Raw genomic sequence first — 14,677 nt, 5'->3', positions numbered from 1 at the left:
ACGCTGCGGTTTTTGGTTGGCCGCGTCACGCAGCGTGGCCGAAAATCACATGAACGAGAGGCAGCCATGACCAAGTGACTGAACTGATGGTCAGGGATATCAGCCAGCCGTGAAAACGGGACCGATATACGCTCGTGTGAATAAGCCCTTATGTCTATATAACTAGCGCATCAACTGATAATAGGGAATAATGGTCTCCAACCTATAGCTGCCCTGTATACTGGCACTTGTACCCTTATGGCCCATTTACGCGTAACAAATTATTGCTCAGAATTGGTTAAAATGAATGAACTTGAGCAATAATTGTTCAGTTTAAATGCCGACTTTCAGTAAGTTAAAAAACAAATCGCTAGATTGTGGGCTTCTAGTTGCGTGTGAACGCTCCCTGCTCCACATAGAAGGTGAAGTACTGAGCGAGAAGTCTAAGCACTCTGCATGTGTGACTACACCCTAACAAGGCGTTTTGTGGGGAAAAGTGTATTCTTTTTAAAGTGGATTTTTTTAAATAAAACTTTATTAAACTTTTTTTGGCACTACTTTTTAGTGAACTTGAAGATGTACTTGTTGGATTGCTAGGATAGTACACTGCATTACTTATGTATTATATTCTTCAATATGACATCAATCGGAGGTAGGGTCTAATAGGCTGAGTTACATAGCAGACACGGAGATCTTTGTCAGGCCTCCAGCTGCCATGGGAACTCATTGGTACCTTGCAACTGCATTGCGGAGGGCCATTGGGTGATGGGAGAGGCCTCCCCTGCCTGTGTCTTCTGCTTACATGTTGCAGTTGCCAATGATTGTGGCATGTAAGAGGTTAAATAGCCAGAATATGAGGTTTCGCCATTCCTGACAAGTTACAGCAGGAGTATGACTGTCAGTAGTCAGTCAAGCTACCACCTTAAAAAGATGTATTTGCAGGTTTAAAGCCCATGAGTGACCTGGCGGTCACTAAGGGGTTAGAATACTAAATATCCGCAGCTATTACCACCATATATGGAGAAATATATAAGGCACGTGCTCCTACTTCTTAAATAAGCACTTGTATAGCATAAACCTCCATACCCTGTCGGTGTGACCCGGAGCCATAGAGAGCATCTTCCCTTTTCTCCAGTCCCAAACACAAATCGTATTCTTGGAGTCGAGGCCCACAGATACCAGGCGCTGTATGCGGGAAATAAGAACACAATGAGAAGAGAGAAGAATTCATAGTTAAAGTCCCTACACCATGAGAGGATCCCCCTATGGAGCACAATGGGGATCGATGTTGTCATAAGAGTAATGTGAACATACAGCAGTTCTTGACCTTCGCCTTTCTCCACGATGTGGCGTGGCATCCCATCCTTGTTTTTATAATGTATCTTGTTTTCTGTTACAATGTATCAAACACTCCCCAATGTATCGCAGACGAACACCCACCTGACCATCCAGATCAAATGCCAGGCAGGCGATCCCGTGAGTATGAACATCTTTCAGTATGGAGACGGTCTGCACTGAGTATGAGTCCCACACGCAGATAAATGGCTCCTTCCCAACTTGCCCAGTAGCCACTAGCAGCCTCTCAGGGTGTAGAGCCAAACTACAATATAAAATACAACTTGAGTCAATGACAGTGTAGCGAATTCAGAAAGGACCCTCATAAAGTTAAGGTCTCATTCACACCTGCATCCGAAGTTCCTTTAGGAGCCTTCATCGCAAAATATCGGAAAAAAAATGTACAGCATGCAGCGGCTACAAAGCTCATACTTAGTAAGTCCTGTGCCCATTTTAGTGGATGGTAAGAATCTGCGCAGGGATTTTTTTCTTCATAGGTGTTGCAACCTTAGCAAAACAACTAGTGGCATATTTACTTAGAATGGTGTTCATACACTGGTCTATGTAAACTGTGAGCCCAGCTACAAATGTTGGTTCGCTATACGAAATGTGATGGGTCATGCCCCCCAACACTAAGTCCTGCACACTTTTCTGAAAAAGTTTCGGGTTTCGGCATAAAAGTCTGAAAAGTCACAATTTTGGCTTGTGCGTCAAATTTGCAACTTTTGTACAACAGAAAACTGGCATACAAGGGCATAGCAGATGTGCCTGATAGTGATTGCAGCTCTCGATGTTACTGGAGTATAATAATATCCAGATCAGTAAATGGAACATACAGCAAAGTACTGATAAAGCAGATATTTTCAAGGACAAATCTTTAGAAACTCAAGATAAATGGAAACAATGAAAGTGGGAGAATAGAGAGAATTTATTACTGCAGGTTCCTCCTCCCTGGAGGCATCCAATGTCTACACTCAATAACACACAGGACAAAAGAGATAATCTAGTCGCTAAACGGAGGAAGAGTGGAGTACTCTGGAGAGACGCAAAACAGCAGTGTGCTGCACTCTAGAGCATAAGCGAGACTTAGGGGAAAGCATATTGTCCGATATTCTAGAAACTGATGCATTGACCAGCATTATAGAACATACATGAGATGGCCTGTCTAGTATTCTAAAACATACAAGGGGCCAAGAAGTGGTAACAATACATAGGGAAGAAATCATTTTCCAGCATTCAAGAACATGCATGACACCTAACGCAGAATGCACTAACTAGCATTCTAGAACATACACAAGACCTGGAGAAGAAAACATTGTCCAGTATTCTAGAACAAACATGAGTCCTAGAGAAGGCCCTGTCTACTGTTCTAAAACATACATGAGACCAAGGGGCGAAAGCATTGTTAAGTATTCTAGAACATATATGAGACCTAGAGAAGGGTGTATTGTCAAGTATTCTAGAACATACATGAGACCTAGAGAAGGCCTTGTTTAATGTTCTAAAACATACATGAGACCAAGGAATGAAAGCATTCTCCAATATTGTAGAACATATATGAGACCTAGAGAAGGTGCATTGTCCAGCATTCAGGAACACACAAGGCACCTAGAGCAGAGTGCTCTCTCCAGCATTCTAGAACATACACAAGACCTACAGAAGGGTGCATTGTCCTGTATTGTAGAATATACACAGGACCAACAGAATGGTGCATTGTCCAGTATTATAGAACATACAAAAGACCTGGAGAAGAGTGCATTGTCCAGTATTCTAGAACATACACAAGCCCTGGAGAAGAGTGCATTGTCCAGTATTCTAGAACATACACAAGACTAGGAGAAGGGTGCATTGCATAAGTATTGCAGAACACACACAAGACCTGAAGAAGGACAAAATGTCCAGTATTCTAGAACATACATAAGACCTATGGAAGGCCCTTTCTAATGTTCTAAAACATACATGAGACCAAGAGGCGCAAGCATTGTCCAGTATTGTAGAACATCCACAAGACCTGGAGGACGCATTGTCCTGTATACTAGAACATACACAAAACCTGGAGGACACATAGTCCAGTATTTTAGAACATACACAAGACCTGGAGGACACATTATCCACTATTCTAGAACATACACAAGACCTGAAGGACTCATTGTCCAGTAATCTAGAACATACACAAGACCACACAAGACTTGGAGGACACATTGTCCAGTATTTTAGAACATACACAAGACCTGAAGGATGCATTGTCCAGTATTCTAGAACATACACTAGACCTGGAGGACACATTGTCCACTATTCTAGAACATACACAAGACCTGGAGGACTCATTGTCCAGTATTCGAGAACATACACAAGACTTGGAGGACTCATTGTCCACTATTCTAGAACATACACAAGACCACACAAGACTTGGAGGACACATTGTCCAGTATTTTAGAACATACACAAGACCTGAAGGATGCATTGTCCAGTATTCTAGAACATACACTAGACCTGGAGGACACATTGTCCACTATTCTAGAACATACACAAGACCTGGAGGACTCATTGTCCAGTATTCTAGAACATACACAAGACTTGGAGGACGCATTGTCCACTATTCTAGAACATACACAAGACCTGGAGGATGCATTGTCCACTATTCTAGAACATACACATGACCTGGACTACTCATTGCATAGTATTCTAGAACATACACAAGACCTGGAGGACTCATTGTCCAGTATTCTAGAACATACACAAGACCTGGAGGACTCATTGTCCAGTATTCTAGAACATACACAAGACCTGGAGGACTCATTGTCCAGTATTCTAGAACATACACAAGACCTGGAGGACTCATTGTCCAGTATTCTAGAACATACACAATACTCGGAGGACGCATTGTCCAGTATTCTAGAACATACACAAGACCTGGAGGACTCATTGTCCAGTATTCTAGAACATACACAAGACCTGGAGGACACATTGTGCACTATTCTAGAACATACACAAGACCTGTAGCAGAGTGCACTACCACTGTCACCTTGTAGTATATGTAACTCATCATGTCTCAATGATGTCCTTAAAAAAAAAAGCTAGTGACAAAATTGAAAATAGCAGCCATGCCACACATGACGTGGACACATTAGATGTAAGAGCTTCAGGAAGAATCACAGTTTTTACAATGTAACAGAGCATAAAGCTGCAGTAAAAAGAAGCAGACTCACGTTGCAGAGCATTTCTCCATATAACAGATTACATAAAAATGCAGCCAGTTAAAAAGCCGCTAACCATGGTTGTTGGCAGAGCCCCTTCCCTGACTTGTCATCTCTGATCAGTGGCTGCCATGACAGGAATGGCTTCTGGTAAAATGTGCTCCCCCTTCATGCCTCCCCACCAGGTCCTCCCAGTTTTTCTACACTGGTGCGGTCGTCAAAAGGACATCATTCAAATACCACTCACATATTACTGCTGAATTTGTGTCATCTATCTGAGCTATGGCCAACATTGCTGACCATCCCATGCAGGGGTCAGATCACCTCACTGGACAGTATCCAATATACAGTATTACACACTGCACTGGGCTATATGCTGCATAATATGCTACATATGTGGAAGTGATAACCTGATGCAAATATAGACCTACATCATGCCACTGCTGATCCCTAGTGAATGGATAGGCTGCATCCTCAGTGATGTCACTGCTGCCCTCTAGTGAATGGATAGGCTGCATCCTCAGTGATGTCACTGCTGCCCTCTAGTGAATGGATAGGCTGCATTCTCAGTGATGCCACTGCTGTTCTCTAGTGAATGGATAGGCTGCATTCTCAGTGATGTCACTGCTGCCCTCTAGTGAATAGATAGGCTGTATTCTCAGTGATGTCACCGCTGCTCTCTAGTAAATGGATAGGTTATATTCTCAGTGTTGTCACTACTGCTCTCTAGTAAATGAATAGGCTGCATTCTCAGTGATGTCACCGCTGCTCTCTAGTACATGGATAAGCTGCATTCTCAGTGATGTCACCGGTGTTCTCTAGTGAATGGATAGGCTGCATTCTCAGTAATGCCACCGTTGCCCTCTAGTGAATGGATAGGCTGTATTCTCAGTGATGTCACTGCTGCTCTCTAGTGAATGGATAGGCTGCATTCTTAGTGATGTCACCGCTGCTCTCTAGTGAATGAATAGGCTGCATTCTCAGTGATGTCACTGCTGCCCTCTAGTGAATGGATAGGCTGTATTCTCAGTGATGTCACCGCTGCTCTCTAGTGAATGGATAGGCTGCATTCTCAGTGATGCCACTGCTGTTCTCTGGTGAATAGATAAGCTGCATTCTCAGGGATGTCACCACTGTTCTCTAGAGAATGGATAGGCTGCATTCTCAGTGTTGTCACCACTGCTCTCTAGTAAATGAATAGGCTGCATTCTCAGTGATGTCACCGCTGCTCTCTAGTACATGGATAAGCTGCATTCTCAGTGATGTCACCGGTGTTCTCTAGTGAATGGATAGGCTGCATTCTCAGTAATGCCACCGTTGCCCTCTAGTGAATGGATTGGCTGCATTCTCAGTGATGTCACCGCTGTTCTCTAGTGAATGGATAGGCTGCATTCTCAGTGATGTCACTGCTGCTTTCTAGTAAGTGGATAGGCTACATTCTCAGTGATGTCACTGATGCTCTCTAGTTAAGGAATAAGCTGTATTCTCAGTGATGTCACTGCTGCTCTTTACTAAATGAATAGGCTGCAATCTCAGTGATGTCACCGCTGCTCTCTACCAAATGGATAGGCTGCAACCACAGTAATGTCACTGCTGCTCTCTAGTAAATGGAAAGACTGCATCCTCAGTAATATCACTGCTGCTCTCTACTGAATGAATAGGCTGCATTTGCAACAATGTCATCGTTGCTCTCTACTGAATGAATAGGCTACATTCTCAGTGATGTCATTGCTGTGCTCTAGTGAATGAATAGGGTGCATCCTCAGTGATGTCACTGCTGCTCTCTACTGAATGAATGGGCTGCATTTTCAGTGTTGTCATTGTTGCTCTCTACTGAATGAATAGGCTGCATCCTCAGTGATGCCACCGCTGCTCTCTACGAATGAATAGGCTGCATTTTCAGTAATGTCTGCTCTCTAACAAACAGATAGGCTGCAACCTCACTGATGTCACTGCTGATCTCAAGTGAGTGGATAGGCTGCATTCTCAGTGATGTCACCACTGCTCTCTAGTGAATAAATAAGCTGCACCCTCAGTGATGTCACTGCTGCTGTCTACTGAATGAATAGGCTGGATCCTCAGTGATGTCACTGCTGCTCTCTAGTTACTGGATAGGCTGCATTCTCAGTGATGTCACCGCTGCTCTCTAGTAAATAAATAGGCTGCATTCTCAGTCATGTCACCGCTGCTCTCTAGTAAATGGATAGGTTACATTCTCAGTGTTGTCACCACTGCTCTCTAGTAAATGAATAGGCTGCATTCTCAGTGATGTCACCGCTGCTCTCTAGTACATGGATAAGCTGCATCATCTGTGATGTCACCGCTGCTCTCTAGCGAATGGATAGGCTAAACTCTCAATCATGTCACCAGTGCTCTATAGTGAATGGACAGGCTGCAATCTCAGCCATGCTACCACAGCTCTTGGGTTCAAGGGGTTATTTGAGGATATAGTATTCTGCAAACCCTTAGACAGCTTAAGTATTAAAATAACAGATTGCACCCTGCCATCTCGCGACTCTCTGGTCCCTGCTGAACTTCACTTTTGGGAGGGAAGTGATGACGACCCGATACTGGGTCACGTGAGTGTCACAGCTGCTCAATGGCTGAATGGGGCAAGTGATTGGCTGTGGCGGTCACATGGCCCCTTTGCCAGGGACATCACCGTCGTCTCCCTGCAGCTTGTCTGTTACGTTATTTTCATTGTTTTACAACATATGCAGTTTTTAGCTTTTTTAAAAACCAGAGGGGCCCGGAGATCAGCGACATGGCAGAAGCAAGGGAGCGTGGAAGGGTATGTAATCTGCTATTTTACAGAATACCATGTCCCCAGATATCCCCTTTAATGGATCGGTTGTAGTGCTTTGACTATTGTCTTAAATTACAATACAATGAAACCACTGTAAGATGACCACCCAAACATACCGTAGGATGATGGCCTGGTAGGGGGGTGGTCTTCTCAAAGCAAACGGTGAGTATGTGCTGTATGACATAATGGGGAACTTAAAATCTGTCACAGGAAATCTGGTCTGCATGAGGGGTGGTTTTCTCAAAGAGGTGGTCTTCTGGGGAGCTGCACAGTATTTTGTCTCTAGTTAACATATGAAAGTCTCAGTTCCCATCTGTATTGGACCAGCATTAGAAGCCTCTGTCACCAAGTATGACAAAAATTTTGGAAAAACTACTACTAAAACCGACAGACCCATTATAGTCAATGGGGCCCCATGGGTGTCACTCTTGTCCATCATGTGATGGATCCGTCCCCAGCTTGCATTACACTTTTCACCTCCTATAACCGTACAGAAGAATGGAATGCCGACACAGATGTGAACTCCAGTTTCAGTCACCGCTATCAGTATACACTCCTCGCACTCCCTTATACTGACCCTGCTGCTGAATCTAATACGTGGAGATACACAGTTGTCAAAAGTTGATGAAAATGTACAATTTCAACCAAAAGATTGTGTCACTGATTGGCTAAGAGTCCACTGTTAAATGTCACCCAACGAACATTGTCTGGAAAGAAGTCGTCCGTCTTTAATACTTTCTTCCATTTTTTCAAGTACTAGTTACCCGTTCGTCCTTCGCCCAGTGTCACTGAACATGTAAGGCCAGTGTGAAAGCCTGTAATGGCCAATATATGTACGGCTGCATTGGCGTAATGGGCATTCATTCAACCTACTTCTGTTAAATGTGTCTGGCCACCTTCAGACATCACCTCAGCTTTATTGCAGCGAAGAGATAAAAGCCAATTAATTACAGCTCACCCTCCAATGGAGCAGATGATGAACTTGGGATAACCGTCTCATTAGCAGGTGCCCACTTCTACATGTATAAACAGGTCTGAACGCCCTAATGCCATGGCCGCCTCGCACCCACCATTAACCATTGCACTGCCTGCCCGTCCCTGGCTATGAGTCACCTTGCCTGCTCTTGCTTAGGGATTAGAGGAGATGGATTAATACGGGTAAAAGAGTCAGGAGGAGGTTTATGAGTCTCTGCGCAGCACAGCATTAATCCACTCACACGGGCAGAGCTGGCAGCACGGAATAGAGAGTGGCGGCGACTACCACAATGCATGCAATCAGGGACAATTACTGGATTTCTCACTGGGAGAGAAGCAAGTCTATACTGATATATAGATGTAGCAGAGCCGACTTTGTTACTCAACTCTGGCGCTGTGTTTGTGCACTGTGATGAGTAATTAGATAATGCAATAGGTTTATCGGCACAGATAATAAATTGTGGTATGAGTGCGAGGTGTGCCCAATGACAAACTGCGTTCCGCCATGCAAGGGGCCATTGTGACAATACATGAGTTCCCATGTAATGTGGATTTATACAGAACGCAGTGACGTCAATGATGATTGACGTAATTAATGTGTCTCAAAGCACAAGTAATAGCGACCCTTCTAATTAGATCATCTCTTGCATTAAATAATGATAACGGTCATGTGATAGATCATAAACGCTTGCTTTAAATATGGCGCACGTCAGTGCAGCCCCAGCAGACACAAGCAGATTAATGCAGGCAGATTATTCCTGCCAACACATGGTGATCACTGCTGTGCATGATGATACGGCCCCAGGATGGCACACAACTTTGCCCTTTAGCTGGTACCAGTCAGGGAGGAGGACGCATCTTCTGTGTCAGCGGGGAATGAGAAGGTGAAAGTGGGGGAAAGAAGAGGCTCTATTGCTGGGAGACGATATCCCCGAACCTGGGCAGACATCGAGGTGCCCAACCGTGCCTGGCACTAGAAAACAGATGACAGCTACGGCAGACAGGCACAGAGATTGCATTTCCTACATCATATTTATTACCAGCAACGACAGTTTTAGGGCCTATTTACACGGGATGATTATCGTGCATTGTGCGAAACTGAACGCTAATCATTTAATGTGAATACTGACGGCGACTGAAGGACGAATCATAATCATTCGCTTATCATTCGTCATTCAGTTTCTGCAGGCATAAAAATCAAATGCCAATCGGTCTGTGTAAACAGACAGTCGTTCATCTATGAATGACTGCCTGTTCACTGTGAATAGAGGTGGGCGGATGGAAGCGATCTCCAGCGCGCTCCGCCTTCATTCACTGTACGATTATCACTCTGGTGTGAAAGCACAAGCGCGATAATCATTGGGACGACTGTCCCGTAGAAAAGGGGTTATCTAATAGGGATTTTGATTGAAAAAAATATCTGCAAATGTTCTAAAGCAATTAAGAAATACGACTGACCCCTCCTCTCCTCTGGCCCCTCAGTCTTTGCTTACAAAAGACTAATGTGACCGCAGCAGTCAGTCAATCTGTGGCCACAGTGGTCACGTGCCGTACTATTGGCATCATGGCTCCCATCACCGAGTGGTGATGCCATTAGTAGGGAGTCTATCCCCTGAGTCTAGCAGTTTTACCTAATTGTTTGATAAGATCTATACAGATTGATGAAGATAACTGGTCAATAGATGCTCCAATGCAGAAATATCATGGTTGCCACGTATCCCACATGGTATGCAAATTAGTGGTAAACCATCCAGTAGGTGGTGTAGCACCAGCACTGGTCCGGGCTCTCTTCATCCTTCTTTTGGCTACACATGCCCTTCAGAGTCTTCATTGACGTCTCCATCTGAGCTGTTCTGCGCTTGCGCCACACAGAGGGCGGTGCATGCGCATGACATAATTTATGACCTATACAGACATGAGTAATTCTCTGCGAAGTGATGGATCCTCAAGTGGGATGCAGGTACAGAATGGCTGAAACATACATTGCCTGAGCTGGGGACATCAAGCATGACTGTGATGGAACCATTGGATGGTTTACCACTAATATACATACCATGTGGGGAGAGCAGCAACCATGGTATTCCCGCATTGCAGCATTTATTGAACATTCTAAATCTGCCCCCCATTTTATCATACAGTAAAGGTCCCTTTACACGGGACAACGGCACTTACACATCCAACAGCCATCCCAAGGACTGCCGCCTGACTATCACTCCTGTTCTTACACAGGAACAACAGTTGATTAACTGAATGAGGGCGCAGCGGGCGGGATTGTTCAGGCTACCCGCCTTCATTCACAGTAAAACGGGAGTCGCTCAAATATTGCGCAGCTCCTGTTTACATGGCCTGATGGTCGTTTGGTTTTTAGTTCTGCTAAAAGCTAAGCAATTCCTACAGGTGAGCGATTTCAAGTACACGGGCCGATTATCACCAGAATTTGCTGTTTCGAGACAGAATTTGGTTGGTGATCACCCATGTAAAGTACCCTTTAAGTTAAACATGGTCACATGTATTCGATTTGCTGCGGATTGTGTTGTGGATTTTACTGCAGATTTCACCCCTTTCATTTGAATTCAATTGAAAGGGTGAAATCTGCTGAGGAGCTGCACTAAAATCTGCAGCAAATCAGCTAAGTGTGAATGCACCCCGAAGGGATTTTCCGCTTTTGATAATTCCTTTTTCTTTTACAGAAGTCCCCTTTGAAGATCAGCTGTTCATTGGATATCCCAGTAATCAGCTGTAATCTGGTGGAGAACACGGGCAATTTTTGTGGCAGTTTCTGATGCAAAGACAGATAGATGTTGATTGGAAAGGAAAATAAAAAGGAGAAACTTCTACTTCTTCTTCCTCCTGGATCCATCTTGGGCTTCGGTTAAAAAATGGCATCAAATTCTGTACATCAAACTATAGTAAAACAGGCACATGCATTTCCAGCTCCACAGCTCCCAACAAAATCAATGACCTGTCCATGTAGTTAGAGGTGCAGCCGGTTTTTCCTTTACCCAGGGCAAAGTTTCTGTTTGCTGTTGTAGATTAGTATCTGATTACCTGGGCCAAGGCATGGAGGCTGTCTGGCACCCTTCTCTACAAGCAGCATCCAAAGTAAATGCTCTGCCAAACCCCCATATGAACACCCCCAAATTAATACACAGACACGTTGAGTGACAGATGCTTTTTCAGAACAGGTACAGTAATGGGGGCAAATAAGGCAGTGGCAGGCACAAAATGATGACAACCAATGGAACCCTGCTGAAATGGGGACCTATTGGTCTCTGTTCCAGCTCTACAATTTAATGGTTTCATCCAGGGGTTTCTTTTTCAGGGATTCAGTTGGAACCCCTGACATAAATCTGGACATAAACCAGAAATGTGATGTTAATGCTCCCTTATCAACAAAAAACATGTGCCTGCATGAATCATGGAAAACCATACATGGGGAGGGGATTTCGGATAGTACACATGTACATGGATATACACAGATATCATGTATATATAACATTTCCTGAAGATGGGCTGCTCGCTACAATGCATGCATGTAGACTCGGGTCTCATCTCATCCAATCAATGTATTCTGATATATCCAACCATGCAGACAACCTTTGCCCAATATGAGGGGATGTCCTAGCCATGTGGATGTAGGTAACGGACTGAGCACTGATATATGTATCCATGACAGATGCACACATATCACACACATGTAATATATAGAACTATGGAGACAGGAGCAGTGCCCTCCAGCCAGACACCTCGCGGTGCACACATTGTGCTTCATATATCCTCATGCCACCCAGCACAGAGGGTCCTTTTAGATGAGCCAATTCTCGTTGGAACGAGCGAATGACGTCACCCCTAACTTGTTCGCAGTCGTGCGGCCTGGTTAGACAAGCAGATCACTGTCGGCTCGTTCAATCGAGAATCATTCAGAATTGTTCATTCACCGTATAAGTGAATGAGAGGGACTGAAGATTGTTGTTTAAACTGAACGATAAGTGATGATTTTTATGGCTGCATAAAATGAATGACAAACAAGAAGCGAAGAATTCTTGTTCGTCATTGGACCGCCTTCAGGCCGAACATCTATCATTCACTTTTGCTTGTTTGAACCATTTTTTGAACAATAATTGCTCCGTCTTTATACAGGTGGAGGTAAACAGGTCAAGGATGGACTGCTACCAATGGGCAGGGCTGTGTACCTGCCATCCAGCTAAAATATGCCAACCTGCCTTTGAAATTACCAATATGTTCTTGGAAATTGATTTTTACTAAGCCGGACAACTCTTTAATTGCCGTGCAATCCTTCTAGTTTACTTTGTATTTGAATTCCTTGCCATTTTCAAGACCACTGCTTGCTGTTAAGAAAGCGTTCTTGTCTTCACCCACAGACTGAATACCTGTATAGACTCCTCAAATTGAGAGTTTGTCACAATTGTATCCAATCTAGATAAACCTCTGAACTAACAGCCTGGACTGATACATTGCAGCAAACTATCAGGAGAGACGTTGGTGTTAGGGCAGTTACCAGCAAAATCTGCATGTGGAATACGCAGAAAACAGAACCCATTGTTTTCAATGATTTCATTCTCATTTTTCATTTTTGCAGGCATTTCGTGTGCAAAAAAGCCGCCTTTACTGATGTTCTTGCCTCACTGAGGACAGGCCGGGAAAACAGGCTAGTGTACATTCTCCATTCTTTGCACTGCTGCACAGCTTTACGTGGCTGGGCCTGTAGTGTGACTGTCAGCTCTGCTCTTATCTACTCTCCAGTGATGCTGCACATATGGTACCCAGGCGTGTGTAAAGACAATATGACATGAAGCAACATACATCTTGCCCCCTCTCGCAGCCATAGTGTACCTCTATAACTCATCTTTAGGAGTTCTGTCTATTAAGCTCCCATGGACATTAGTGCCGCAAGACAATGGTCAGCGACTATGATGGCAGCAGCTCCAGCAGTCACTTATGTTTTATGTGTCTCCTGTGGATGTGGCTATTGTGATGAATAATGGAGCAGATAACAGGAGCGTTCAGCAGTAGTGGAGTCTATAATGTTCCTGCCAAACCTCATATATCCTCCAAAGGCGAGGAAAGCATCCTCCATCGTCCGCGCCATGCAGCGCTCTATTGTGTAGTTGTAGCTTTACTTCCACTGGATGATGATTCATAGCAGAGACACCGGAGCCATAGAGGTAGATGCAGGGTGACTGATGGGGCGCTGCTTGTCACCACGAGCAATGTCACCGCCATACAGAACAACCGAGAGATAGAAGGGTAGCGGGGATGTTGCAGGACATATCAGCCACTAGATACTTAGGGTGGCTTTACATGGGACAACTAGCCGCCAAAAAATGAGCGATTTTCACCTATGGTAGTCCTACGTAAATGCGGGATCCGACAGGGTACTTGGTGATAAATCACTCCGTGGTCACTGTAGTCCGACTGACAAAGAGAACGCAGCCTATAGCAGCGGCACGGAGTGATGCTGCGCCGTTTGTGCATTCTCCTTGTGAAGCTTCATATAAGCTCTCTAAAATACGTCTGCCGGCCTCAACATTAATGAATAGTCATTTATCTATCATGACTGTTCACAATGAATGGAGGCAGACGGCCAGAAGAGATCTCTGGCGCAGTCCGTCTCCACTCAATGCATGACTATTACTCCTGTGTGGAAGCATGGGAACGATAAGTCTTGGGATGACTGTTGGGTGCTTATGCATCTGACCAGAGGTGTAACTTGAAGCTCCTGGGACCTGTAAGAGGGCCCCCAATTCTAATGCTTTATTCATAGTACTGGGCGCCCTATATGGATAAGGCCTCAGGTCCACAGCGCCAGAGGATTTCCGCAGCGAAGGACCTGCGAGTCAGGGCAGAAATTATTTTTAAATGCTTGCCGGTGATCATGGATGCGATTTTTTTCCACACGGATGCATTGCAGATCATCCGCATGGAAAAAAAAAAAAAATCACAAGCCCAAAGTGCCTGCCCTCCCTGTCTTCCCCACCTCCTTGCTTGGTCTCCAAGCAACCAGAGAGTTATCTGCCTACAAATCCACAATGCATCCGCAATTGAATTGCGTATGCATTGCGGATCACTCGCTTCCATAGAGATCAATGGATCCCGTCCGCACGGAATCTGCACTAAAATGGAGCATTCTGTGATTTCTTTTCCACGCACGCAAATCAAAACCATATGTGTTAATTGACGTGCAGACTCCCATGCTTTCCTATGGGCGGCTTGAACTGCGGCACCCACAGCAAATCAAATCTGCCCGTGGACTTTGGGCCTTAAAGAGGCCTTATGGACCCCCTAAGGCTCCTGGGCCCGGGTGCAACTGCATCCCTTATGGTTATGCCCCTTCACCTGACTATCATTCCGTGTAAAGTCACCC

At 44.7% G+C, this 14,677-nt stretch overlaps 1 protein-coding gene across 2 annotated transcripts in view; it reads right to left on the bottom strand.

The window, feature by feature from the left end:
• EML5 (EMAP like 5) overlaps positions 1–14,677 on the bottom strand; it is a 119,163-nt gene that overhangs the window by 68,477 nt on the left and 36,009 nt on the right. For both annotated transcript variants that reach the window (XM_066607581.1, XM_066607582.1), the window contains exons 2-3: positions 1,420–1,579; positions 1,066–1,164 (exon numbers count right to left, since the gene is read on the bottom strand). In XM_066607581.1, coding sequence (XP_066463678.1) covers positions 1,066–1,164; positions 1,420–1,579 — 259 coding nt within the window. The remainder of the gene's footprint in view (positions 1–1,065; positions 1,165–1,419; positions 1,580–14,677) is intronic.

Source organism: Eleutherodactylus coqui, chromosome 6 (genome assembly GCF_035609145.1).
Source record: "Eleutherodactylus coqui strain aEleCoq1 chromosome 6, aEleCoq1.hap1, whole genome shotgun sequence".
Lineage (NCBI taxonomy): Eukaryota > Metazoa > Chordata > Amphibia > Anura > Eleutherodactylidae > Eleutherodactylus > Eleutherodactylus coqui.
The sequence above is the reverse complement of the archived record's forward strand: the minus strand, read 5'-3'. Positions and strand labels throughout refer to the sequence as shown.